Source organism: Canis lupus, chromosome 13, assembly GCF_011100685.1.
Source record: "Canis lupus familiaris isolate Mischka breed German Shepherd chromosome 13, alternate assembly UU_Cfam_GSD_1.0, whole genome shotgun sequence".
Lineage (NCBI taxonomy): Eukaryota > Metazoa > Chordata > Mammalia > Carnivora > Canidae > Canis > Canis lupus.
The window spans coordinates 62198644-62224257 of NC_049234.1; the positions used below are offsets into that span (position 1 = coordinate 62198644).

Consider the following 25614-nt stretch of genomic DNA (forward strand, 5'->3'; position numbering starts at 1 on the left):
CCTAAATTCCCCTTGATAATAAGTCTGTTATTTGGGGCTATTTGGAAGATGAATAAAAATTCATCTTTGGAACATGGAACATTCATAACAAGTAGAACCTCAATTTCTTGAAGCTGCCAGGACAACAAATATTCTGGCCATCGCTTTATCACAAACGCTTACAACATGATGAATGGTAAAATCCCTGGTTGAAAATGTGAAATGTTTTTATACGTTTCTGAAGAGTGGTAAACTACTACTGTATTTATTTTCTTCTCAAATCATCCAAGATTCAAACTTCATAACCCTAATGGATACATAGCTGAGAGTGGGATAAAGTGGGCTGGGGATGCCTAGGACCAGTTATGTTCATGTTAGGGGTGACTCAGAAATAGTTTCTCCTCTTGATTCTTCCATTGTGTTTATATTCATATGGTCTTTCCAGAAGATATGGTTGTTATTAACTCCTAGAAATCAGTTCTTCCTTCAAAATGGGTACAAGCATAAAACCAGAAGTGTGCTATTAATATCAAAGGAATATTCAAATTAAAGAAGGTTTTATGTGCAATGTATATATTCATAGAGCATCGTTAGGTGCCACAGGAAATTGGGAAATCTGTTATCTTTCTGTAGTCCAAATATTTAAGGATCAATTATAAAGACATATTGTATAGGAAAGAACTGTAAACGACTATAGTATAATGGCATTTTTTGGGTCAGATTTTAAGTGTATGAAATACTGACAATACTAAGTGGCATGGTTTATATTGAATATTTTCAAGGAATATATATAATTGATATATCTGAAAACTCTTTGCTTAATTTTCAACATAACATATACTTTGACAGGTAAATTTAGGTGTTCAGAAAGAAAATAAAAAGCAGCCAAATTTCTGCAAGACTCACAGGAGCATGTGTATTTGAGTAATGCTAACTCATAATATGAAGGAAATTTAGCTAAAACTCAGATTCAGGATAACACTATTTCAATCTTAAAGGACTTCTCCAAATGAACAATATAGAAGTGATGCTTAATTAAAATTATAAAATATAAAACATTTTAAATACTATAAAATGTGAATATTTACATGCTTCCAGGAAAAAAGTATTTTAGAGAAAATTCAAAGAAATAACATAATAGATTTTACTACACAAGCATATCAATATTTTTAACCTAAAAACACTGTAAAAATTAAGTGGCAAAATGCTAGCAAGAAATGGCATATAAAATATATGTAACAAAGGGTAAAATACCTAGTAAGAGAACTTTTATTAACAACCTAAAAATGAATATTTCAGCATGAAAAAAGAAAAGAAATGAACAGCTCACATAAAAAAATACAAATTCCAAAAACCTGGAATTAAAGTTCAATTTTATTAGTATTTTTAAAATATACATTTAAATAAGTTAACCATTTTTTAAAATAGTAAATTGGTAAAATTTAAAAAGTAGTGGGGAATTTTAGTGCCTCGTATAGGCAAGAAAGGAAGAACTTTTTTTCAAGGATTTAGTTATTTTTAAAGAGAGAGTGGGAAGAAAGGGCAGAGGGAAAGAAAATATCAAGCATACTTCCCGCTGAGCACAGAGCCCATGCGGGGCTTGATCTCAGGGTCCTGAGATCATGACCTGAGCTAAAATGAAGAGTCAGACATTTAGCTGACTAAGCCCCTCAGGCACCCCCCAAAAAGGAACATTTTTAAGCACCACTAGAATTGTGAAGATCAGCATTTTGACAATAAGTAATATCTGTCAAGAGCAGAAAAACGATTATTAATTTTTGATTCCCATCTTAAGAATATTCTAGAAAACTCTAATAAGTGATGAAATATCAAAATATTACTTTAACACTAGAAAAGTTGGAAAATTTCCAATCGTCCGACACCAGGTGATAGGTTGAATAAATTGTAGTACATCTTGTAACAGATCAATTTACCAAAGAAAATTTATTCTTGGAAAGAGCACTTTTTGAGCTGAACAAAAACTTGTAGTATATCCTTAACTGACAAAAATTTTTTTTTTTTTTATAATTCCAATTTCGAACATGAGTGTTGCTTGCTCGGATATTCCCAGAACCTCATGTCTTTAGGGTTTAACTATCTGATAATTATGTAAGGGAATATTAAAATGAGACTATTCTTGGGATGCCTGGCGGGTTCAGTCAGTAAAGAACACGACTCTTGGTATCAGGGTTGTGAGTTTGAGCCCCATACTGGGTAGAGGTTATTTAAAAATAAAATCTTAACAAAAAAAAGGAAGAAAAATTATCTAGTTTTACTTTCAGCTAAAACCTCAAGACAATTATGTGGGCCACTGTACAGACTTGTAAAAGAAGGTACCAAGCAGCATTTATCCTCAGGTTGAAGAAATTAAAAGGCCCAGAATTACAAAGTAGAAAAGGATTGAGGGAGGTTTGCTGAGGTACGGTGAACCACCTGCTTACCAGATGGAGAGGTGGGGGGGATTGTCCCCAGCTCCTGCTTAGAAGAGGGACTGACGGAGATAAGCAGACAGTTTAACATATGAACGTGATATTTCAGAGGATACGGTGAACTTGTGTCTGCCTCACACACGAGACATCCAAAGTGCCAGTTGCTGGCTGGCTGGCACGTTACTCTCACAGCAGATCGACATGGAGTTGGTGACACTGGCCAGCCTACTCTCTAAGAGTCTTTCTGGACAAAAGATATGCGAATGTTAACCTGGGGCCAGGGTAATTAGCTCACCTGCATGATGGTTAACACAGACATTTTATGGCAAGGTGAGCAACTGGATTCCTCGAGGCCAGGGAAAGAGCCAGCAGCCAGAGATGAATGTCCTCACGTGGAGAGAACTATTGATAAGGGATCCACAGCAATAATCTACATGTCTAAAGAGCCCAGGAAAGTGCCCACAAAAACGAAGGTCAGCTTTAAAATTCTTTTTAGCCCCAAAACACCTCATAACAACCCTGGGCTTTCCCTGCCCCTTTCCACCACCCTTTCCTTGTCCACTCACAATGCTGGCAAAGATGGGAACTGAGAATGACAAGATAGGGGTGGAGATACTGCAGAGCAAGTCAGCAAAGAAAAAAAGACAAGGAGGCATCCTTGGTAGAAATTTAAAATTTTGTTTATTATGCTTACTTAGACATATTAATTACTATACTGTTTTTATTATCAGAAAGTGATTAGAAAAAGTAATAAAACTTTCAAATTTCACCTGGGATCAAGGACGAAATTGGCCGCAAATAATAAAATTAAAGGGATCAGCAGAATATGAATATAGTTGCTTTAAATTGCATCAGACAAGTCATGCTTGTTCACTGTAACCATTACACACAGTCTTATGTGCTTTGGAGGATCCAGCATCCATCTGTCTATTCCCCTTCCACAGTATCTCTAGGAATTCTCTAGATCTACATAATGCAATCTTTATAGTTGTTCTTTTCTCTCTGCCTTATACTAACCCAAATGTTAAAACACTTCCCTTGATATTTAAAAAAATGTCTCCCACAAAGGCAGCCTGTGCTTAGTGGACTCTTGCTGACAGTTTTGCGTTGTAGGCAGGGAGTAGTTTGAAATAAACTTTGGGCATGGATTCTAGAAGTCCCTTGGCCATATTCATCCTTGGAACTTCATTCTGGTCAGATTCTAACTCTCAAGTTGCCCCCCCTTGGCTATGTTGCTTACTTTTGTAACCTTAGGAAAGAGACCTCTTTATGTGTTTCTTGTTTCTTCCAGTTGTCAGTTGTGGAGCCTGGATCAGGTTACTTAACATCTCTTATCTTCTTTATGTACTAAATTGGGATGCTTTTAGCAGCTACTTCATACTGGAAGATTAAACAGGTCAACACAAATAAAGCAATTCATATAGTGATCAGCACAGAATAGATATCAAAATGCTCAGAGATAATAAAATAATTAAGACAATAATTCAAATATCATAAAGTATTTTGGATATTCTACTCACTTATTATGCCCTAGAGGATGAGGTTATATGGGGGTGGTCTCCTTCTCATATAAAGGCAATTCCTCAAAGTATTTTTCTAAATGAAACAGTTCTCACCCCAATGGAATATGTTACCTCCTTTAAAATAGTATTATTTTTCTTTCCAGGGTAATTTATCTAAAATATAAAATAAAAAGAGGCACCTGAATGGTTCAGTGGTTGAGCATCTGCCTTTGGTTCAGGGCGTGATCCCAAGATCCTACAATCGATTACCACATCAGGCTCCCTGCATGGAGCCTGCTTCTTCCTCTGCCTATGTCTCTGCCTTTCTCAGTCTCTCATGAATAAATAAATAAAATCTTTAATATATATATATGTGTGTGTGTTTATATATATATATATATATATACACATATATACACGTACTATATATATAGTATATATGTATAGTAAAAAGATTGGTAGGAGATAGACTAAAAGATTATATATTTCCAGACATAAGAGTATGAAAAACTAATTATCCATGCCTATTGGATTTTATCGCTAAAACCTGAATTACTTTTTTAAAGTTAGAGATCTTACTCATTTTCTTTTTTTTTTTGATCTTACTCATTTTCATGCTTTACTAATAACTTCAAAGATATAGGCAATCAAAGAGCTTAATCAAAGAAGGCATGGGACATTGAGGGTGGCTTTTTAGGATCCCTCTTCCTAAAACATCTGACGTTCACTCTGGCTCAGAGTATAAGATGAGGTCTCCAGGTGAGGTTTAGTTGTATAACCTAACAGCAAGGTGAGTGTTCTGTCCATGAAATGTCTTCATTTTGTATTCTGGTTTATATGACATTTTCTAGGGAGTCACACTTCATAAATCCATAGATTCTGTGCTTATTTACTATGAGCAATATTTATCAAGGACTATCCTATTAAAAATTTAAATAGGTGAAGGCTTATCATGCTAGCAAATATCATGACCCTACCTTGATGTACAGTTGTTATGTCCACAAGAACATTAGTCTGAATCATCAGTCTTCCTTTCTTTTCCTGGGGGTTATTCTCCTATGTCTGGGGCAGAAAAGGATTACTGGCTGGCTGCTTTGACGTCTCCCCCAAATTCTTTCTGACCTCAGTTAGTATTTCTTTGCCACACATTTCTCATTGTTATTTTTTGTCTTACTCCATTTCCTTTAATATTTTCAGTAAGGAATATGCTTCTAATGCTGTGATAACCACCAAGATTTGATTTGAAGGCCCAGTGGTGGGGGGAGGAGGGAATAAAAGTACTTCATAGTGACTGTATGAACTGTATGTATAAAGGTATTTGGTGTCCTTTTGCAATCTCGATTACTGTTTATCTTCAATTGCGCACAGTTATTTGAAACTTTTTGTATAATTTGATGGGGACATTTAATTGAATGTGCAATGTTTCTAAAGTCCAATTCTCTTCCTCCTCTGGATAACCAATTTTAACACGTTTTCTATCAATCAGGTTCAACTCAGCTTTAAAATGCATTGCCTTATCTGGAGGGGCGTCATTTGCATAAGTCTGGTTTTCACTTAATTTTACCAATGAAATCACAGACCCTCTAGTATATGACTTAGCTTTGACAGAGACTTATGCAACATTTGACACACCATGCATTAGTAACAACAGTATTATTCAGGGCCATGTGTTTCTTCCTTTTTTCAGATTACAAGTTAATGGGAACCCAGTCTTTTTCCAGTGAAAAGAAGTCCAACAATTTTTTCCCCAATATTGGCTATTAACCAGGACCAGATCTGAGAGAGTGGCACTGGCAAAGTTCCTCCTCCCCTCTCCAATGACTCCAGATTCATTTCTGCTTTTTGCTTGTTTTGCTCCAAGAGAGTGCTGGAATCTCTCCTCAGGAAACCTGGATTTCTACAAAGGCTCACTCATCTTCCTAATTCAGCCCTGGCCAGGTTTTACCGCACGGTGGTGGAAGGGACTGGGGCCAGCTCATGGGCTTCTGCTGGTTCCACAGCCATAGGAGGTCCGTCCGTCTCTTACCCAGTACACAGGTGAGTAGGACTTCTCCTCCACAGCTGTGGGTGCTGGATCCCACAGCTCCCACAGAAGCACTTCTGTTCGCAGACAGATGTTGAATTTTCATTGTCAAGAGGGCATGCAAAGGGAGGGACATCTTATGCCTCCATAATGCTGACGTCCAAAAAAATTAAAAAATAAAAAATAATAAAAAATAAAAATTAAAAAAAATGCTGACATCAAATATATTTCAAATATATTGTGATATATTTGAAAGTGCTTTGAAAATTAAAATATTAGGCATTATTACTGTCTTATAATGATGGCTAATGATTCACCTCCAGTTTAAGCATGTGCATTTATAACATTTCTATCCTTCCCATTTTCCCTAGCTCTCCTTTTCAATTATTTTAGCAATTTAAGTTGTCATCAATTAGTTACTTAATCACTGTAATAGCTTTTAGGAATCATCATCAGAGTTTAGTTTAGATCATCCAACATAGAAGGAAGTAAATACTGCCACCTTCTTGTCCTTAACTCTTCATATGGGTACATAGGGGAAAGAAAAGGAAAGAATGAAGAACGCAGTAAAATTGACAATAACACCGTAGTAATAGAGGCAACAGGACAAAGTCCAAGGAGAAATGGATAACCAAAATGGGGAGTGGTGGTCATAGTTCACTTGCGTGTGTCTGGCAGTCTGGATAGCCCACGATTGGTGACAACTTATTGCAGACTTGGTCACTTTAATAAGTATTTGATATAAGAATGAAGAATATAGACTCTTCTTTCAGACAGCTGATTCTTTAGGTGATAGGAGTGAAGCAGCATGTTTAAACTCCATAGGTTAGAGCCTTTACAGAGTCTTAATTGAAACCACTGCCAAAAAGTGAAGATTTTTGTGGGAGCTCAACTGTGTAAGTCTACTGTCAAATTCACTTTCTGTTAAGGGCACATATAACCTTCTGTCCAATCAATTTACAAAGTATGCAGAAAAGAGTTAACAAGCCGGCCTGAGCCTGCGATCTTCATTAAGGACTACTTGCAAGGTTTGCCCTTGGTTAGAGCCTGGGAGCTTAAATCAGAAAAGGTTCCCTATATTGACATAAAGTGCCCATAAGTGACAGAACAGCTCATTATACCTAGTCTGTACAAACAACGTTGTTCATACTGCACACCTACTTTCCATCTGGGGGTCTGAAATTTTGATACTGGCAGGAGGAAGGTACCATGTGACCACTTTCCAATTAAAATCTTAGGCCACTGAGTTTCTAAGGAGCTTCTCTGGTAGACAGCACTTCACAAATGTTGTCAAACTCATTGCTGGAAGAATTAACCCACTGTGTGACTCCATTGAGAGAGACTCTTAGAAGCTAGTGACTGGTTTCCTGCAGATTTTACCTTTCGTGTCTTATTATTTGCCAATTTTTCTTTGTATCCTTTTGCTATAATAAATATTAGCTGTGAATACACTATATGCTAAACGTCTGAATCTTTCCAGTAAACCACCAAACCTAGGCATGTTCTTTGAGGACCTCTGACCCACAAGGTTGACTGAAATGTCTTCATGAAGGTATATAGATTCTAAATAAAAATATTTATCGAATACATACTATGTGAATGCAATTATGTTAAGTGAAACTAAGGCAAGTAGCATGGACTTGTTTTAAGAAATTCACAGCATAGAGGCTACCTGTTCATATATAAAGAGAATATTCAGTTAATTGAGTCAAAGCAGAATAAGGAGTCTACAAGAAGCTTATTTCAAAGGCACTTTTGAAGACACAGACAACTCAGCTTGTTTAAATTGCCAGGAAAGCTAAAAACAGGTAAGCCTTAAAGGAACAAGTAGGTTTTGACAGGTTATGATACCTGAAGACAGGAGAAAGGGGAGTTTTAAAAGGTTTAGCCAACAGAATTTCCCTTGAAACTTTGCAAATGGATAGGAGGTATAATAAAGTGAAACACAGAGGATATTGAGGATATAAAAAATAATAGTAAAGTGGAAATTTCAAACCCTCCTGGTTAAGATCCTAATAATTTGAATGCTTTATTTATAACTCAGTTCCATGAAACATTAATGATTATAGAAGGACCATCAAAATCCCTTAGCATTCTAAAAGTGTTCCTCTTAAACTCAGATATAGAACTTATGTTCTACTGGCTTCTAATTATACTTTTTCTTTTCTACTTCTCTTTCATTCAGGTCCGTCATGAGTGAGAAATGGTTGAACTCTTCAGAAAACTGGCATGACATTTGGAGTGTCAATGACACCAAGTATCACCTATACTCAGATACCAACATTACCTATGTGGACTACTATCTTCACCAGCCTCAAGTGGCAGCAATCTCATTATTTCCTACTTTCTGATCTTCTTCCTGTGTATGGTGGGAAATACGGTGGTGTGCTTTACTGTAATGAAGAACAAACATATGCACACAGTCACTAATCTCTTAATCTTGAACCTGGCAATAAGTGATTTATTGGTTGGCATATTTTTATGCCTATCACGCTGCTGGACAATATTATAGCAGGTATGTTGATTTGTGTGCAGTGCAAGGATAATGGGAGGAAATGTCTGTCCCCTATCCCTGCACCTGGCAGGGCCATCTATTCATTTGCAAATATTTATGGAATTCCAAGAACTGCTCCAGCTTCTACATTCTAAGAGAGGAGAGAGACAATAAACCAATAGATATAGCATAAGTAGTTGAGAATAATAAGAAGTAGGGGTAAAAATAAAGCAAGTGACAGAGATGAAGAATAGAAATTCATTTTTACAGAGAATTCACTGCAGGTCATCAGAGAATCAGATCTATCATTTCTTACTGAAGACTTTGAATTTTCTTGATATAGTTCAGGGCACATATAATGTGGTAGGAATATTATTGGTAATATTATACACCGTCAAGCTCAAGAAACTGGTAAGTCTGGTTTCCAGTGATACAATGTCTTCACTCTAACAAACAGGTATTGAGGCCCTCTTGTGGTTAGCTAGGGAGATTTCCAATAGTTTTTGAGGGAAGATGGAGCAGCAGTCCCTGATTTCTCAAAAAGTGGTAGTTTGTCAGTGGTAATGTACATATGCAACATTAGTAACTTCACACTGTAGCTGTTAGAGTACTAGCCTACAGTCCTTCTGGCTTGCATTACTACATTATATACTCTAGAAGCGCAGGGGCAGTGTATCTCCAGCTCCCAGAACAATATTGGGTACATAAGTACCTTCTTAATAAGTATTGCTGTATTAATTAATGAACAGTATTCAAGATATATTCCAAATCAGTATAAGAAAAAATGATAGGAGGTGGGTGGGGGGATGGGGTAACTGGGTGATGGGCATTAAGGAGGGCACTTGAAGTAATGAGCACTGGGTGTTGTATGCAACCAATGAATCACTAAATTTTACCTCTAAAGCTAATAATACAGGATATGTTAATTTAATTTAATTAATTTAATTTAATTTAATTTAATTTAATTTAAAAACATTTTAAGAGAAAAAATGATATCAAAAATATTTACAACAGCATGAGCTCTATCATAGTTCTTAGCTTTTCATAGTATTCAGGAAGTGTTTAGTGAAGAATAAGAGGTTTCTCTTTAGAGTTGACTTCTTTTTCCTTCTTTTCTATGGAGAGGGAGCCAGGGAGAGTCTTAGAGTGCCTCTTCTAGCATCTGTACTCATAGATTCTGCATTTTTTGTGAGGTCTAGCATTTTAAAAAAAATATCAAAAATGTACATTTTTAAGGTACTCTATTAGGCAAAAGAAATGAAAAAATTGATTCAAATTATTGTTATTGCTCTCAAGGAACATTTTTGCCAGTAAGAAATGTTCTCAGTCCCCCCCCCCATAAATATTTATAATGAAAGTGTTATCTCAACTTCTCCATACACATTAGTACCCTTTCCATTCACAGGAGACAGTCACATTCAGCATCTTGCCTTTATCTTTGGTAGTTACTCTCATATTTCTAAGCAACATGTTCCCATTGTAATGTTTTTTGTTCACACTGTGGGAGATGCACTTTAGTTGTACTAAATATCTCCTACCGCAAGAGGTAGTTTCCCTCACTAGACTCCACTGAAACGACATAGAACAAAAGAACATAAATCCATAGCAACTGTCAGATACTGCCAAAAGTGAAGTTGAGAAAGCAGGATTGGCTGGAATTGTGTAGAAATGCAATCAGATGCATACATACATAGACATACAAATACACCTTCACATTATTTGCTTCCTCTCATTTTCCCAATGTAATTATAATTTCTAGTTAAGTCAGTGTGCAGAGTATACATTCCTATTATTATATGCATCCTAGCCCTACTGAGGCAGGTAGAGTGGTAGGATATCAATTTTTTTCTTATGAAATGTTTTCTTGGATTTAATAAAAGCATCATATTTGGATTTGCTTAGTTTGGAGTATGTACTATTTATAAGTCATATATCCTCAAGTTCTCTCCCAGACGCGTTAAGTTCTTGTAAATACCTTCAAATATATCAGGCGACCTGCAGATTGCATCTTTTTTTTTTTTCCTCTGGAGATCTTCCCTCCTGGTTATCTTTAACCTTTTATTTCTTTTTTTTTTTTTTTAACCTTTTATTTCTATTCAGACATCTTGCTCTTCAGGCATGGAGCTGTTGCTCTGGGATGTCCCTTCACTGAGACGCTAGCAATTCTCTTCACCTCTCTTCATGCTCAATCCCGTTTTTGAAGCCTATATATTCTTTTATGGTTTATTTCTCTAACGCTTACCTGAGAAAGTGTGCATTAATATTTAAAAAATCACTTGTCTAAAGGCAAAGTTTATGAGGCAGATATATTGTCACCCATTAAAAATAACTGCATTGTAAAAGATCAAAAACATAAAGGCTTACTTGACATAAATATATAAATAAATAAATAAATAAATAAATAAATAAATAAATAAATAAATAAAATCACTAGAGATCTAGTCTACAATTATCTTTACTCTGCCCTAATATTTGATTATAGATAGCGGTATAAAGTATTCAAGGCTGGACATTTTTCCCCTCAAAATTTTAATGGAAATGTCTTTATTGTTACTACAGAGAAACCTGATATTACTGCTGAAAAATCTATTAACATTAGACTCTTGTTTCTTTTATCCTGATTTGCATTTTGTTTTGTTTTGTTTTTCCTGAAAACTCTCAGGGCTTCTCTTTGTCTATAGTGCTCTGAATTTCAGGCAATTATACTTTGGATAAGTCTTTTTATTTTTCATTTATTGTGTTGGAAACAAACCAGATGCTTTCAATCAAGAATAGAATGCCACTTAATTTTTGGGAATTTTCTTGTATAATTCTCTTCATTTTATTTTTTTCAATTCATGCTAGTCAGATATTGGAGGCTCTAGATTGACTTTTTAAATATCTTTTTCATTTTCTGTTCCTTATTGTTCTTTTTTTTATTTTTTTTATTTTTTATTTTTTTAACTTATTTTTTATTGGTGTTCAATTTACTAACATACAGAATAACCCCCAGTGCCCGTCACCCATTCACTCCCACCCCCCGCCCTCCTCCCCTTCTACCACCCCTAGTTCGTTTCCCAGAGTTAGCAGTCTTTACGTTCTGTCTCCCTTTCTGATATTTCCCACACATTTCTTCCCCCTTCCCTTATATTCCCTTTCACTATTATTTATATTCCCCAAATGAATGAGAACATATAATGTTTGTCCTTCTCCGACTGGCTTACTTCACTCAGCATAATACCCTCCAGTTCCATCCACGTTGAAGCAAATGGTGGGTATTTGTCATTTCTAATAGCTGAGGAATATTCCATTGTATACATAAACCACATCTTCTTTATCCATTCATCTTTCGATGGACACCGAGGCTCCTTCCACAGTTTGGCTATCGTGGCCATTGCTGCTAGAAACATCGGGGTGCAGGTGTCCCGGCGTTTCATTGTTTCATTGCATCTGTATCTTTGGGGTAAATCCCCAACAGTGCAATTGCTGGGTCGTAGGGCAGGTCTATTTTTAACTCTTTGAGGAACCTCCACACAGTTTTCCAGAGTGGCTGCACCAGTTCACATTCCCACCAACAGTGTAAGAGGGTTCCCTTTTCTCTGCATCCTCTCCAACATTTGTTGTTTCCTGCCTTGTTAATTTTCCCCATTCTCACTGGTGTGAGGTGGTATCTCATTGTGGTTTTGATTTGTATCTCCCTGATGGCAAGTGATGCAGAGCATTTTCTCATGTGCATGTTGGCCATGTCTATGTCTTTCTCTGTGAGATTTCTGTTCATGTCTTTTGCCCATTTCATGATAGGATTGTTTGTTTCTTTGGTGTTGAGTTTAAGAAGTTCTTTATAGATCTTGGAAACTAGCCCTTTATCTGATATGTCATTTGCAAATATCTTCTCCCATTCTGTAGGTTGTCTTTGAGTTTTGTTGACTGTATCCTTTGCTGTGCAAAAGCTTCTTATCTTGATGAAGTCCCAATAGTTCATTTTTGCTTTTGTTTCTTTTGCCTTCGTGGATGTATCTTGCAAGAAGTTAAAGGATCTATACCCTGAAAACTATAGAACACTTCTGAAAGAAATTGAGGAAGACACAAAGAGATGAAAAAATATTCCATGCTCATGGATTGGAAGAATTAATATTGTGAAAATGTCCATGTTACCCAGGGCAATATACACGTTTAATGCAATCCCTATCAAAATACCATGGACTTTCTTCAGAGAGTTAGAACAAATTATTTTAAGATTTGTGTGGAATCAGAAAAGACCCCGAATAGCCAGGGGAATTTTAAAAAAGAAAACCATAGCTGGGGGCATCACAATGCCAGATTTCAGGTTGTACTACAAAGCTGTGGTCATCAAGACAGTGTGGTACTGGCACAAAAACAGACACATAGATCAATGGAACAGAATAGAGAACCCAGAAATGGGCCCTCAACTCTATGGTCAACTAATACTCGACAAAGCAGGAAAGACTATCCACTGGATAAAGGACAGTCTCTTCAATAAATTGCTGGGAAAATTGGGCATCCACATGCAGAAGAATGAAACTAGACCACTCTCTTTCACCATACACAAAGATAAACTCAAAATGGATGAAAGATCTAAATGTGAGACAAGATTCCATCAAAATCCTAGAGAAGAACAAAGGAACACCCTTTGTGAACTCGGCCATAGTAACTTCTTGCAAGATACATCCATGTTCCTTATTGTTCTATTTTCAAAGATTTTCTTAATTTTCTTTCCAGATATTATATTGAAGTCTACATTTCTGTTGTCATATTTTAAATTCTTTGAGCTATTTTTATTTTCTCTGTGTTTCTTAAACTATCATGAACATTTCATCAATACAATGTGTTATATCTCTGAGGTTTATCTTTTTATTTTAATTCCAGCTAAGTGTTATATTACTTTCAAATGTACAGTATAGTGATTCAAAAATTACATACATTACAATGGACTATTCCTCAGCCATTAAAAATGACAAATACCCACCATTTGCTTCCACGTGGACAGAACTGGAGGGTATGATGCTGAGTGAAGTAAGTCAGTCGGAGAAGGACAAACATTATATGGTCTCATTCATTTGGGGAATATAAAAAATAATGAAAGGGAATAAAAGGGAAAGAAAAAATGTGTGGGAAATATCAGAAAGGGAGACAGAACATGAGAGACTCCTAACTCTGGGAAACGAACTAGGGGTGTTGGAAGGGGAGGCGGGCGGGGGATGGGGGTGACTGGGTGACGGGCACTGAGGGGGGCACTTGATGGGATGAGCACTGGGTGCTATTCTATATGTTGGCAAATTGAACACCAATAGAAAATAAATTTATTTAAAAATTTTACATACATTACCTGGTGCTCATCATGCCAAGCACACTCCTTAATCTCCATAACCTACTTAACCCATCCTCCTACCCACCTACCCTCTGGTAACCATTAGTTCTCTATAGTGAAGAGTCTGTTTCTTGTTTTGCCTCTCTCCCTTTTCCTCTGCTAGTTTGTTTTGTTTCTTAAATTTCACATAGGCGTGGAGATCCCTGGGTGGCTCAGCAGTTTAGCACCTGCCTTCAGCCCAGGGAGTGATCTGCAGTCCCGGAATCGAGTCCCAGGTTGGGCTTCCTGCATGGAGCCTGCTTCTCCCTCTGCCTCTCTCTCTCTCTCTCTCTGTCTCTCATGAATAAGTAAATAAAAATCTTTAAAAAAATTTCACATAGGCACGAAATCGTATGGGTATTCATCTTTTTCTGATGGACTTACTTCACTTAGCACTATACTCTCTTGGTCCACCCGTGTAGTTGCAAATGGTAAGATTTCATTCTTTTTTTTTTTTTTGTGGCCAAATAATATCTTACACCACACACACACACACACACACACACACACACACACACACACAATCTCCTTTACCCATTTATCAGTCAATGGACACTTGGGCTGTTTCCCTGATGGCAAGTGCTTATGAGCATCTTTTTATACATCTATTGGCCACCTGTATGTTGTCATTGGAGAAATGTTTGTTCATATCTTCTGCCCATTTTTTAATATGATTATTTGGATTTGGATATTGAGTTGTTTAAGTTCTTTATATATCTTCTCTAATCTCATAGGTTGCCTTTTAGTTTTGTTGATTGTTTCCTTCACCATGCAAAGTTTATTTTGATAAAGTTCCAATAGTGTTTGTTTTTATTCTTTTGCTTCTGGAGACATATCCAGAAAAAAAGTTGCTATAATGTCAGAGAAGTTACTGTCTGTGTTCTCTCTAGGACTTTTATGGTTTCAGGTCTTTAATCCATTTCAAATTTATTTTTGTATATGGCATAAGAAAATGGTCCAGTTTTCCCAACACACTTTGTTGAAAAGACTTTGTTCCCACTGGATATTCTTTCCTGCTTGGTTGTAGATTAATTGACCATATAGTTGTGGGTTTATTTTTGGATTTTCTATTTTGTTTCATTGAACTATGTGCCTATTTTTGTGCTAGTACAATACCGTTTTGCTTACTACAGCTTTATAATATAATTTGAAGTCCAGAATTGTGATGCCTCCAGTTCTGCTTTTCTTTTTCAAGATTGGTTATTTGAGGTCCTTTGTGGTTCCATACAAATTTTAGGATTATTTGTTCTAGTTCTGTGAAAAACGCTTGTTTATATTTTGATAGGGATTCAGAGTATAGACATTTTAACAATATTCGTCCTTCTATCCATAAGCAGGGAATGTCTTTTCATTTCTTTGTGTCCTCTTCAATTTCTTTCATCAGTGTTTTATAGTTTTTAGAGTGTAGGTCTTTAACCTTTTCAGTTAGAGTTCTTCCTAGGTAATCTTATTTTTGATACAATTGTAAATGGGATTGTTTTCTTAATTTCTCTTTCTGCAGTTTCATTACTAGTGTATAGAAATACAAAAGATATCTGTACATTGATTTTATATCATTTACTGAAATTGTGTATCAGTTCTAGCAGTTTTTTTGGCAGAGTCAGATTTTCAGTATGGAGTATCAGGTCATCTGCAAATAGTGACAGTTTTTTTTTTTTTTTTTTTAATAGTGACAGTTTTACTTCTTTCTTCCTTACTGACTTTATTTTATTTCTGTTTGTTGTCTGATTGCTCTGGCTAGGACTTATGGTACTATGCTGAATAAAAATAAAATAATAAAAGTGATGAGAGTGGACCTCTTTCTCTTATTCCTGATCTTAGGAGAAGAGCTCTTAGTTTTCCTCATTAAGGATGATATCAGCTGTGGGCTTTTCATATATGGTCTTTATTATGTTGAAGTATGTTCCCTCTAAACCCTACTTTGTTGAAGGTATTGGATGGAAGGTATGGATGTTGAATCTTGTCAGATGCTTTTTCTGCCACTATGAAAATGAACATATGGTTTTTTACCTTTTCTCTTGTTGATGTGATATACCACATTGATTGATTTGTGAATATTGAACCACTCTTGCAATTTAGGAATAAATGCCACTTAATTGTGGTGGATAATTTTTTTTTATGTATTGTTAGATTCCATTTACTAGTATTTTGTTGAGGATTTTTGCATCTGTGTTCATCAGAGATATTGGCTTGTAGTTCTCTCTCTCTCTCTTTCTCTCTCTCTCTTTTAATAGTGTCTTTATCTGGTTTTGGCATTAGGGTAATGCTGGCCCCATACAATGAATTTGGAAGGTTTCCTTCCTTCTCTGTTTTTTGGAATAGTTTGAGGAGAGTAAATATTTGATCCTGGACTTCTGTTGGGAGTTTGTGATTACTGATTCTGTTCAAATTTTCTATTTCTTCCTGTTTTGGTTTTGGTAGGTTATATGTTTCTAGGAATTTATCCATTTCTTGTAGTTTGTCTAATTTGTTGTCATATAGCTTTTCATAATTTTCTAATTTTTTTATATTTCTGTGGTGTTGGGTTTTTTTCTCTTTCATTTGTAATTTTATGTCCTTTCTTTTTTCTTGATACATCTGGCTAGAGGTTTGTAATATTTTTTTTTCATTTTCACCTACCTGATTTATATTTGTTTTCTCTTAACTTTCTTTTCTCTTTTTTTTTTTTTTTGTCTTCAGAGAGAGAGAGAGAGAGAGAGAGAGGCAGAGACATAGGCAGGGGGAGAAGCAGGCTACCTACAAGGAACCCGATGTGGGACTCAATCTCAGATCCTGGGATCACACCCTGAGCCGGAGGCAGATACTGAGCCACTGAGTCACTCAGGCATCCAAGTTTCTTTTTTCCTATTCATTTTAGTCGCTTCTGTATTTGACGTTTCCCTTATTTCAATTGCTACTTAGCTGTTTGTGTTTCAGACTGAGACATGGTATGGCTGCCTTGGATCTCTGCGTGCCTTAGGTTTGAGGTTAGCCCCACTCTCTGCATCATTAGTCTGGGCCATTCATTGCGAAATTCACAACTGTCAAATTCTGCACATCAGTGCAGATCTTTCTTGGAAAGATCACATTCCCCGGAAGTAAAATTCTCTGATCTATTGCCACAGGAATCATAATACAGTCTGCATTCCGGAGCTCAGTGGGTCTCTGGGCAATGGTATTACATGCAGAGCGTATACTTTTACTTAACCCTTGTGTATCATTGTGATATCCACTCCACCTGCACCTGATCACTCAGAGTCTAGAGGCCCTTTGCTTCCACCTCCTGAAAGAGTAATCCTTTCACTGGCCAGGGGAAAACCAAATGGCATCTGGTTACATTTACTCATAATTCAGCCAGTTGTGTTATTTTCCCAGCTTTATATTCTATTTGAGTTCTCTTTTCCCTAGTGCTTTCACTTCAGTGGAATTTAAGTGAGGAGATGAGATGAGTCATAAACTTATTCCTTATTTTTGACCAAAGGCTATGCACACTCCTTTTTGTATCTTTGTTTAATATTATAACAGCCAAATAAAATTTAGGACTGGGAAAACATGCACTCTCTTGGTTTTTATTCAGTACAGTCACTCAAGCATCCATATTAAAATGGTCTGGATAGGGACACCTGGGTGGCTCAGTAGTTGAGAGCCTGCCTTCGGCCCAGTGCGTGATCCTGGGGTCCCGGGATCAAGTCCCACATTGGGCTCCCTGCATGGAGCCTGCTTCTCTCTCTGCCTATGTCTCTGCCTCTCTTTCTCTGTGTCTCTCATGAATAAATAAATAAAATCCTTTAAAAAAATTAAAAATAAAATGGTCTGGATAGATGACAAAATGTTTTTTTATATATATCATTGGATTATTTAGATTATTGGGAATATTTTAAATTAGGTAAATGTATTTTTTACAAATAAATTGTATGATCTTTTTTTAAAAAATCGATGTTGCATATTTCTCAGATTTTTAAAATTTGTTTTGTGAAACTAGAATAGTTGCTAGTGAAAGAATATTATTACTTTCCTGTAATAGCAGATGGGTGGTTATATCAACCTGTTCTATTTCTTTTATAAACATTACAGTAAATGAGGTTTGATTAGACAGTAATTCAAATAGACTATTTTTGTTCATGCAAAGTGCTCTTTATTCTCAAAGTATGTTTTAGTTAGCTTGGGCTACTATAACAAAATACCATAGAGCAGGTGGCTTAAACAACAGACATTTATTTCCTTACCATATCAGAGGCTACAAGTCCGAAATCAAGGTGATAGCATGGTCAGGTTCTTGGCGAGGGTCCTCTTTTTGGTTTGTAGACAGCCACCTTCTTGCTGTGTGCTCACTTGGTCTTTCCTCGGGGCATGTTCATAGACAGGAAAGCTCTGTCTTTTCCTCCTCTTTTAATGGCATTAATCTCATCATGTGGGCACCACCCTAAAGTATTATCTAAAATATATACTTTCTAAAGGCCCTCCCTCCAAATATATTAGGGCATAAGGCTTCAATTTATGAATTTGGTGTGTGAGGGGGTGGCACAAACATTCACTCTATAACACTGTACCTCTGAGGTTAATTGTCTCATTGCATTATATATGAATAAATACTAATTTTATTTATTCTACATATAACTCCTGTTACTCATAATTTATGGGCTATATTTCCAAGTTATAAAACCAATATTCTTCCTGTCTTATTCATTTAAAGGGATTTATTACATAAGGACTAATGGTTTAGGTTGGGGTTGAAATCCTAAATATGCCTCTAACTAGCTGTGGCAAGGTATGTGATATTTGTGTATTTACTGCCTAATCTATATCATGAGGAGGAGAATAAAGCCTTCAAAAGCCTGTTTAGGGGATTAGATAAGTTAAAAGATACTACTATATAAGTTCGGACACTATTATTAATATACTAAAAAGAGATCTGGAGAAATTAATGGAAATAATGGGAAACACTGATTGTTCCCTGGATATCATTTAGGAAATAGTTTTATCAGTCTTAATATCCATGCTTTTCTGTTCATATTTTTTATGAAATTTTTAAAAATATATGATCCATTCAAAGATTCTTTCATACCCCTTTCAGGATGGCCCTTTGGAAGCACAATGTGCAAGATCAGTGGATTCATCCAGGGGATTTCAGTTGCGGCTTCAGTCTTTACTTTGGTCGCGATAGCTGTGGATAGGTAAGTCAGCACCAAAATGTATAATCTACTAAATCTGATATGTCTGTCCAAAATATGATATCCTACTCTTTTAAGATTAATAAGACTACCAAAATTTTCATATTTTAAAATTAAATAATTAGGAATGATATATATCTTAGTTTGGGCTGCTATAACAAGATACCATAGACTGCATGGCTGAAACAACAGAAATTTATTTCTCACAGTTCTGGAGACTGGGCAGTTCAATGTCAGGATACTAGTAGCCTCTGAGTCTGGTGAGAAACCTTTTCCAGGTTTGCAGAAGGCCATCTTCTCTTTGGAGCCTTGAGCTCTGGTCTCCTCTTTTTAAAAGGTCACTAATCCCATAATAAGGACCGCACTCTCTTGATCTTATCTGAACCTAATTACCTCCAAAAGGTCCTACCTCCTAATACCATGCAATCAGGATTAAAACCCTAACCCTTATTCCAGGTATGAATTTTGGGGGGGGACACAAAGTCTTTAACATCATAGTTATACTAGTTTTCACTAGGATCTTGAATTTTCCAATGGTGGAATGTGGTGAAATAAATCAAATTTCATCCAGATTTTAAGAGAGAATTTACTAATACATTCATCTTCACATAGTGTTGAGGTACGCCTGTACTGTGCTGGGCTGTATATCATCTAAAACAAATTAGACAAAGTGCTACCTAAAGAAGTCCACACTCTGGTAGAGGCAGATAGACACATTAACAAATACTTACAAGTAATACTAATATAACAATTGTACAAAGGAGAGAGTGATCAAATTACCTCTCAGGATAGAAAGTGTTGGGTTCACAGAAGACGTCATATCTGATCCTTCAGGAAATTTTGGAAGAAACAGAAGGAGCATCTCTTGAAATAGTAGGATACTTGTCAAGATAAATACAGAGAGGCAGGCTAGCTAGAACATGGGAGGGTGGAATGGCACAAAAAGAGGCAAATGGGTTGTTTGTGGGCCTGTCCTCCATTTGTCTTGAAGACAGCAGGGAGCTACTGAAGTTTTTTTATACAAGGGAATAATGACTAGATTTTCATTTTAGAAAAACAGGTAGAAAAGGTTTGGAGTTGTGCAAGATTGGAGAAAGGAAGAACAGTTAAACTTTTGTAACAAGCTACATGGGAGTGGATGTAAAGCAGTGGCGATGACAATTAGATTTGAGAGGAAAACTGAACAATTACCTGAAGGCTATATCTCCAAGTGAAGAAAAGGAAAAAAACAAAACAAAACAAAACAAGACAAAAAACAAGCAATCAACAACACGACCCCCCCCCACACACACACACAGGATAGAGTGTTGAAAAAACGTGAAATGCAATAGAACTGTTGATATCAAAAAACAACTTGGTAGATTCTATTTTCAATAGTAATCTATTTCTAAGAACCCATCCTATAGATCTGGCATTTTGGTTTCCAAGTAGATAACAGAATTTACAATATATGCTAACCACCAAATGCCAAAGATACCTTTTTTTTTTTTAATTTTTTTATTTATGATAGTCACAGAGAGAGAGAGAGAGAGAGAGAGAGGCAGAGACATAGGCAGAGGGAGAAGCAGGCTCCATGCACCGGGAGCCCGATGTGGGATTCGATCCCGGGCCTCCAGGATCGCGCCCTGGGCCAAAGGCAGGCGCCAAACCGCTGCGCCACCCAGGGATCCCCCAAAGATACCTTTTTTTACATTGAAATTTGGCAGCTAATTATTTCCAAGTTTACTACATCCTGTTACTATTAGTTTTTTGCATACTAATTCATACTAATATTTACTTTATACTAGTAACGGTGCTATTTTGTCATAAATTTGTAATACTATACCTTAATTTTACGATTATTTATGTTATCTCTGCAATGAATTAAAAAACTAATATCCTTTGCATTTTCTACTTGAGTCTTGAGCTTATCAGGTTTACTGTCACATTACATTTAGTATTAAATATCCCTGAATTTCTTTTTCACTGTTACTAGTATGCCTCTTAAACAGAGATTTCATTTTAAAAAGCAAGGTTAAAATAATAAGTATATTGTACTATATTTATTAACTATATGGTGGCTAAAATTAAGGAACTAGATCAATGTATATACTAAGATGCATAAATTTCAAAAGCATACAATCTCAAAGCTGTAGAATGATACATATAACAGTGCCATAATATAGAATTTAAAATGTTTTAGATGCAGACTAATATTGTAAAAGCATAAATACATTGACAGAAAGGATACATAACAACATTAGGATTTCTGAATAAAATGGAATAGGATTAGGATTAAATAGACCTACCAAAAAAATGTCATCCGTATCTGTCATGTTTTAGGACTTTTATAAAGTGATGAAAATATGGTCACCTGCTATGATATGACACAGCCTTTGCTTCCTGCCTTCCCATCCGTGTATCATTTCTCTATAGTTTCAGTTATCTATTGCAGTATAACAAGTCACCTCCCAAAACAAGCCACTTAGTGCCTCATGGTGCTTTCAAATCTATGATGAGGGCAGCTTCACTAATTGGAGAAATATACCTCATCTCTGCTCCACTTGGCACTAAAAGGGCAGCTCCAAGGCCAGGAATGATGCCTTTCTCTTATTTGGTGCCCAGACTGACAAGACTTGAACATCTAGGACAAAGAACTGGGGCTTCTCAGGCCCCATATTGTCTCCACAGCATGGCAGCTTCAAGGTAGCTGAACTCCTCACAGGTGTGTCCTAAGAGAGAGTGGTAGTGAAAGTCACACAGTGTCCCTTCTGCATCCTACTCATTAGAATTGAGTCACAGGGACACCTGGGTGGCTCAGTGGTTGAGCATCTGCTTTTGGCTTAGGACGTGATCCCAGGTCCTGGGATCCCCTGGGATCCCTGCAGGGAGCCTGCTTCTCCCTCTGCCTGTGTCTCTGCCTCTCTCTGTGTGTCTCTCATGAATACATAATAAATCTTAAAAAAAAAAAAAAAAGAAGTGTTACTAAGGCCATTCCATATTCAATGGCCTTTGGAAGCTTTGTTAAAGAATTTGAACTTTTCTTTTTTTAAGATTTTTATTTATTTGAGAGAGTGTGAGAACAAGAGTGATTACAGAGGGGGGGAGAGAAGTAAACCCACTGCTGAGCAGGGAGCTGATATGGGGCTTGATCCCAGGACCCTGAGATCATGACCTGAGGCAAAGGCAGATGCTTAACTGACTGAGTCACCCAGGTGCCCCAAATTGAACTTGTTTTAAAATCATACCTTCATCTCTATTTGAGAAATTGACGCCTAAATGCCTTTCTTAGGGTTAGCTCTTAGAGGAAGCCAAACTACAAAAAAATTCCCAAAACTATTTCTCTAGATTCTTTCTCCTAAATTTCATATTTATGTTCAAAATACCTCCTGAATAACTTCACCTGCACATCCAACAACAAGCACCTCAAAATAAACCGACCCAGAATTCAACTTTCATTCCTACCGGTCCTCCACAAAGAAAACTTTAAAATCTCCTTTTCTCATTTTCCCATCGGCGAATGTCAGGATCACAAACCCAATCTAAATGAAAATCTTAAGATTTATCCTTGAACCTTCCTTCTCTCTTCAACTTCTAGTTACTCTTCAAATCCCATCACTTCTGGGTGCTCACTGGTCCAGAACAAGACTTGAGATAGAATACTTGGGATTTTTTTCCCTAACTGGTTGTGGTGATTAATTTTATGTGTGAAATGGACTGTGCATGGGATGCCTAGATATTTGGTCAAACATTATTCTAGGTGTGTTTGATGAGATTAACATTTGGATCAATAGACTGAATAAAAGATTGCCCTCCCTAACATGGGTGGTCCTTATTCAATTAGTTGAAGGCCCAAATACAAAAGATTGACCTTCCCGCAAGTAAGAGAGAACTCCTCCTGCTGAGCTGAGACATGAGTCTTTTTCTGCCTCAGACTCAAACTACAACAATTAGCTCTTCTGGGGTTGGAGCCTGATGGCTTTTGGGTTGGAATGTGTATCATTGGTTGTCCTATTCTCAAGCCCTCAGATTTGAACTGGAACTATACCATTGGCTCTCCTGGGTCTCCATTTTGCCAACTGCAGATCTTGGGACTTCTCAACTTCCATAGCTGCATAAGCCAATCCCTTAAAATAAATATCTTTCTATATATTTATACATACTTTTGGCTTTGTTTCTCTAGAGAACCCTGACTAATGCAGTGGCTAAGTCTAAACTCCACCATGACTTTAGCATAATTACGTAATATTTTGATTGACTGTTTCCTGGCAGAGAGCATTTTCTGACATGTTTATCTTTGCCTCTCTGAATACATGTATTTGTTGAATAAATGAAAAAAAAAATATGTGAAGCCCCAATAGTTGACTTACAAAAAGAGCAAGATAACTAGAATTGTGCCTATGAAGTTATCTATAATTTAAGGGTGAGTAGATGGGGAACTCATTAATTAGAAGACTAAAAGAAAACTTGGAGGTTAAGGCAGCAGACCTTACATATGCAATAAAGGACAACAGAGCCATCAACGTTCAAGTTAATTAGTATATGAAGGTACGTCAGATAAATATGGAGCTGCTGGTAAGCTACTAAAAAGCTTTAAGTCTTCTTATCTTCAGATCTGGAAAGTAGTAATTTTCACATTTCCATTTTACAGGATAATTACAACAACCGAAGATTAAGTAGGTGATTGATAGTACTCTGAAAAATATAAAATATTATACAGTTGTATATGGTATCATTATAATTATCATAGTGAGTATGAATAATAACACCAAGACTCACAATAGCAAAACTGCAGTAAAATGAAATCAGGGTTATTCTACATACTGATACTGAATTTCCATGCTCACCAAAGGACAGAGAACATCTGGAAGGCACGTAATCAGAATTCATAATGGAAACTCTCAGACTATTACAGCTGTGAATCAAGCCACCCAAACACTTAGTGGCTTGAAACAATAATGCTTAAGCATTTCTCATAATTCTGTGGTTTGGATGGGTGCCTCTGTGTCATCGCTCAAGCTTCTGTTTATGTCATCCTTGTTAATGTTCAACTGACAGAGCATAGAAGGTCATGAAGGAGAGTTTAACAAAATGGACTACTTGTGTTAAAATCATGTGTACTTGTGGGAAAGATTTTTTTTTTACCCTTTCTAAGCCTATTTTGCCCTCTTTTAAGTGGGGAAACTTAAGGAGAAAATTAATGCAAACCAATGAAAGAGAATCTGGGACAGAATACTAAATATTCACGTTCAATATATGCTAGATACCATGGTCACTTTTATTATTAATAGTAATTATTGTTATTAATATTAACAATATTAATGGTTACTTTAATTATTATTAATATAATAATTATTATTAATAATATTAAAGATAGGGGATCCCTGGGTGGCGCAGCGGTTTGGCGCCTGCCTTTGACCCAGGGCGCGATCCTGGAGACCCGGGATCGAATCCCACGTCGGGCTCCCGGTGCATGGAGCCTGCTTCTCCCTCTGCCTATGTCTCTGCCTCTCTCTCTCTCTGTGTCTGTCATGAATAAATAAATAAAATCTTTAAAAAAAATAATAATAATATTAAAGATATTCATACTTTGAGTTGAAATTTATATCAGTTACCAGAAAATACCAATGAATGCCTCTCTGTTGCAAATCGTAACTTTCAAGGTTTTTTGAGGGGAATGTGAGAGAATGAAATTTAATTCACAACTTGGTTAGAAGTTATAAGGCAGTGGTCCACTGATAGTTGCCTTTAATTGCAGGTTCCGGTGTGTTGTCTACCCTTTTAAGCCAAAGCTCACTATCAAGGCAGCATTTATCATTATTGTAATCATCTGGGTCCTGACCATTGTCATTATGTCCCCATCTGCAATAATGTTACATGTACAAGAAGAAAAATATTACCAAGTGAGACTCAACTCCCAAAATAAAACCAGTCCAGTCTACTGGTGCCAGGAAGACTGGCCAAATCAAGAAATGAGGAAAATCTACACCATTGTGCTGTTTGCCAACATCTACCTAGCTCCCCTGTCCCTCATTGTCATCATGTATGGAAGGATTGGAATTTCACTCTTCAAAATGACGGTGCCCCACATAGGCAAACAGAACAAAGAGCAGTGGCACATGGTGTCCAAGAAGAAGCAGAAGGTCATTAAGATGCTCCTGATCGTGGCCCTACTTTTTGTTCTCTCTTGGCTGCCTCTGTGGACACTGATGATGCTGTCAGACTATGCTGACTTATCTCTAAATGAACTGCGGGTCATCAACATCTACATCTACCCTTTTGCACACTGGCTGGCGTTTTGCAACAGTAGCATCAATCCCATCATTTATGGCTTCTTCAATGAGAATTTTCATCATGCTTTCCAAGATGCTTTTCATCTCCAGGTATGCCAAAAAAGAGCAAAGCCCCAGAAAACCTACACCCTAAGAACTAAAAGCAATGCGATCCTAAGTGCATCTCATCAGTTAGCCCAGGGACCTGCAATTCAAAATTCACATGAGGAAAAACCCAAACAAGAATTGATGATGTTAGAATTAGGGGAAGTCACTCATAGCATTGAGGTTTTAAAAGAGATGGTATGATGATTTTAACTATACTGTGAGTTATATATAGAAATACTCTTGCTTTCTATAGGTTTGTACTTCAGTTCTTTCTGAGAATGTTCTAAAGGAAACATACTGAAAGCCCTCTCTGAACAGAAGTGAAAAAACT

General features: G+C 36.6%; 1 protein-coding gene across 1 annotated transcript; it reads left to right on the forward strand.

Moving 5' to 3' along the window:
- NPFFR2 (neuropeptide FF receptor 2) lies at positions 1-25566 on the forward strand. The gene is given in 7 exon segments (XM_038555129.1): positions 1-175; positions 5598-5947; positions 8119-8261; positions 8264-8410; positions 8413-8448; positions 18828-18927; positions 24662-25566. Coding segments are annotated over 5 exon segments (1242 nt in total). The 5' UTR covers positions 1-175; positions 5598-5947; positions 8119-8125; the 3' UTR covers positions 25485-25566.
- The last annotated feature ends 48 nt before the right edge of the window (positions 25567-25614 follow it).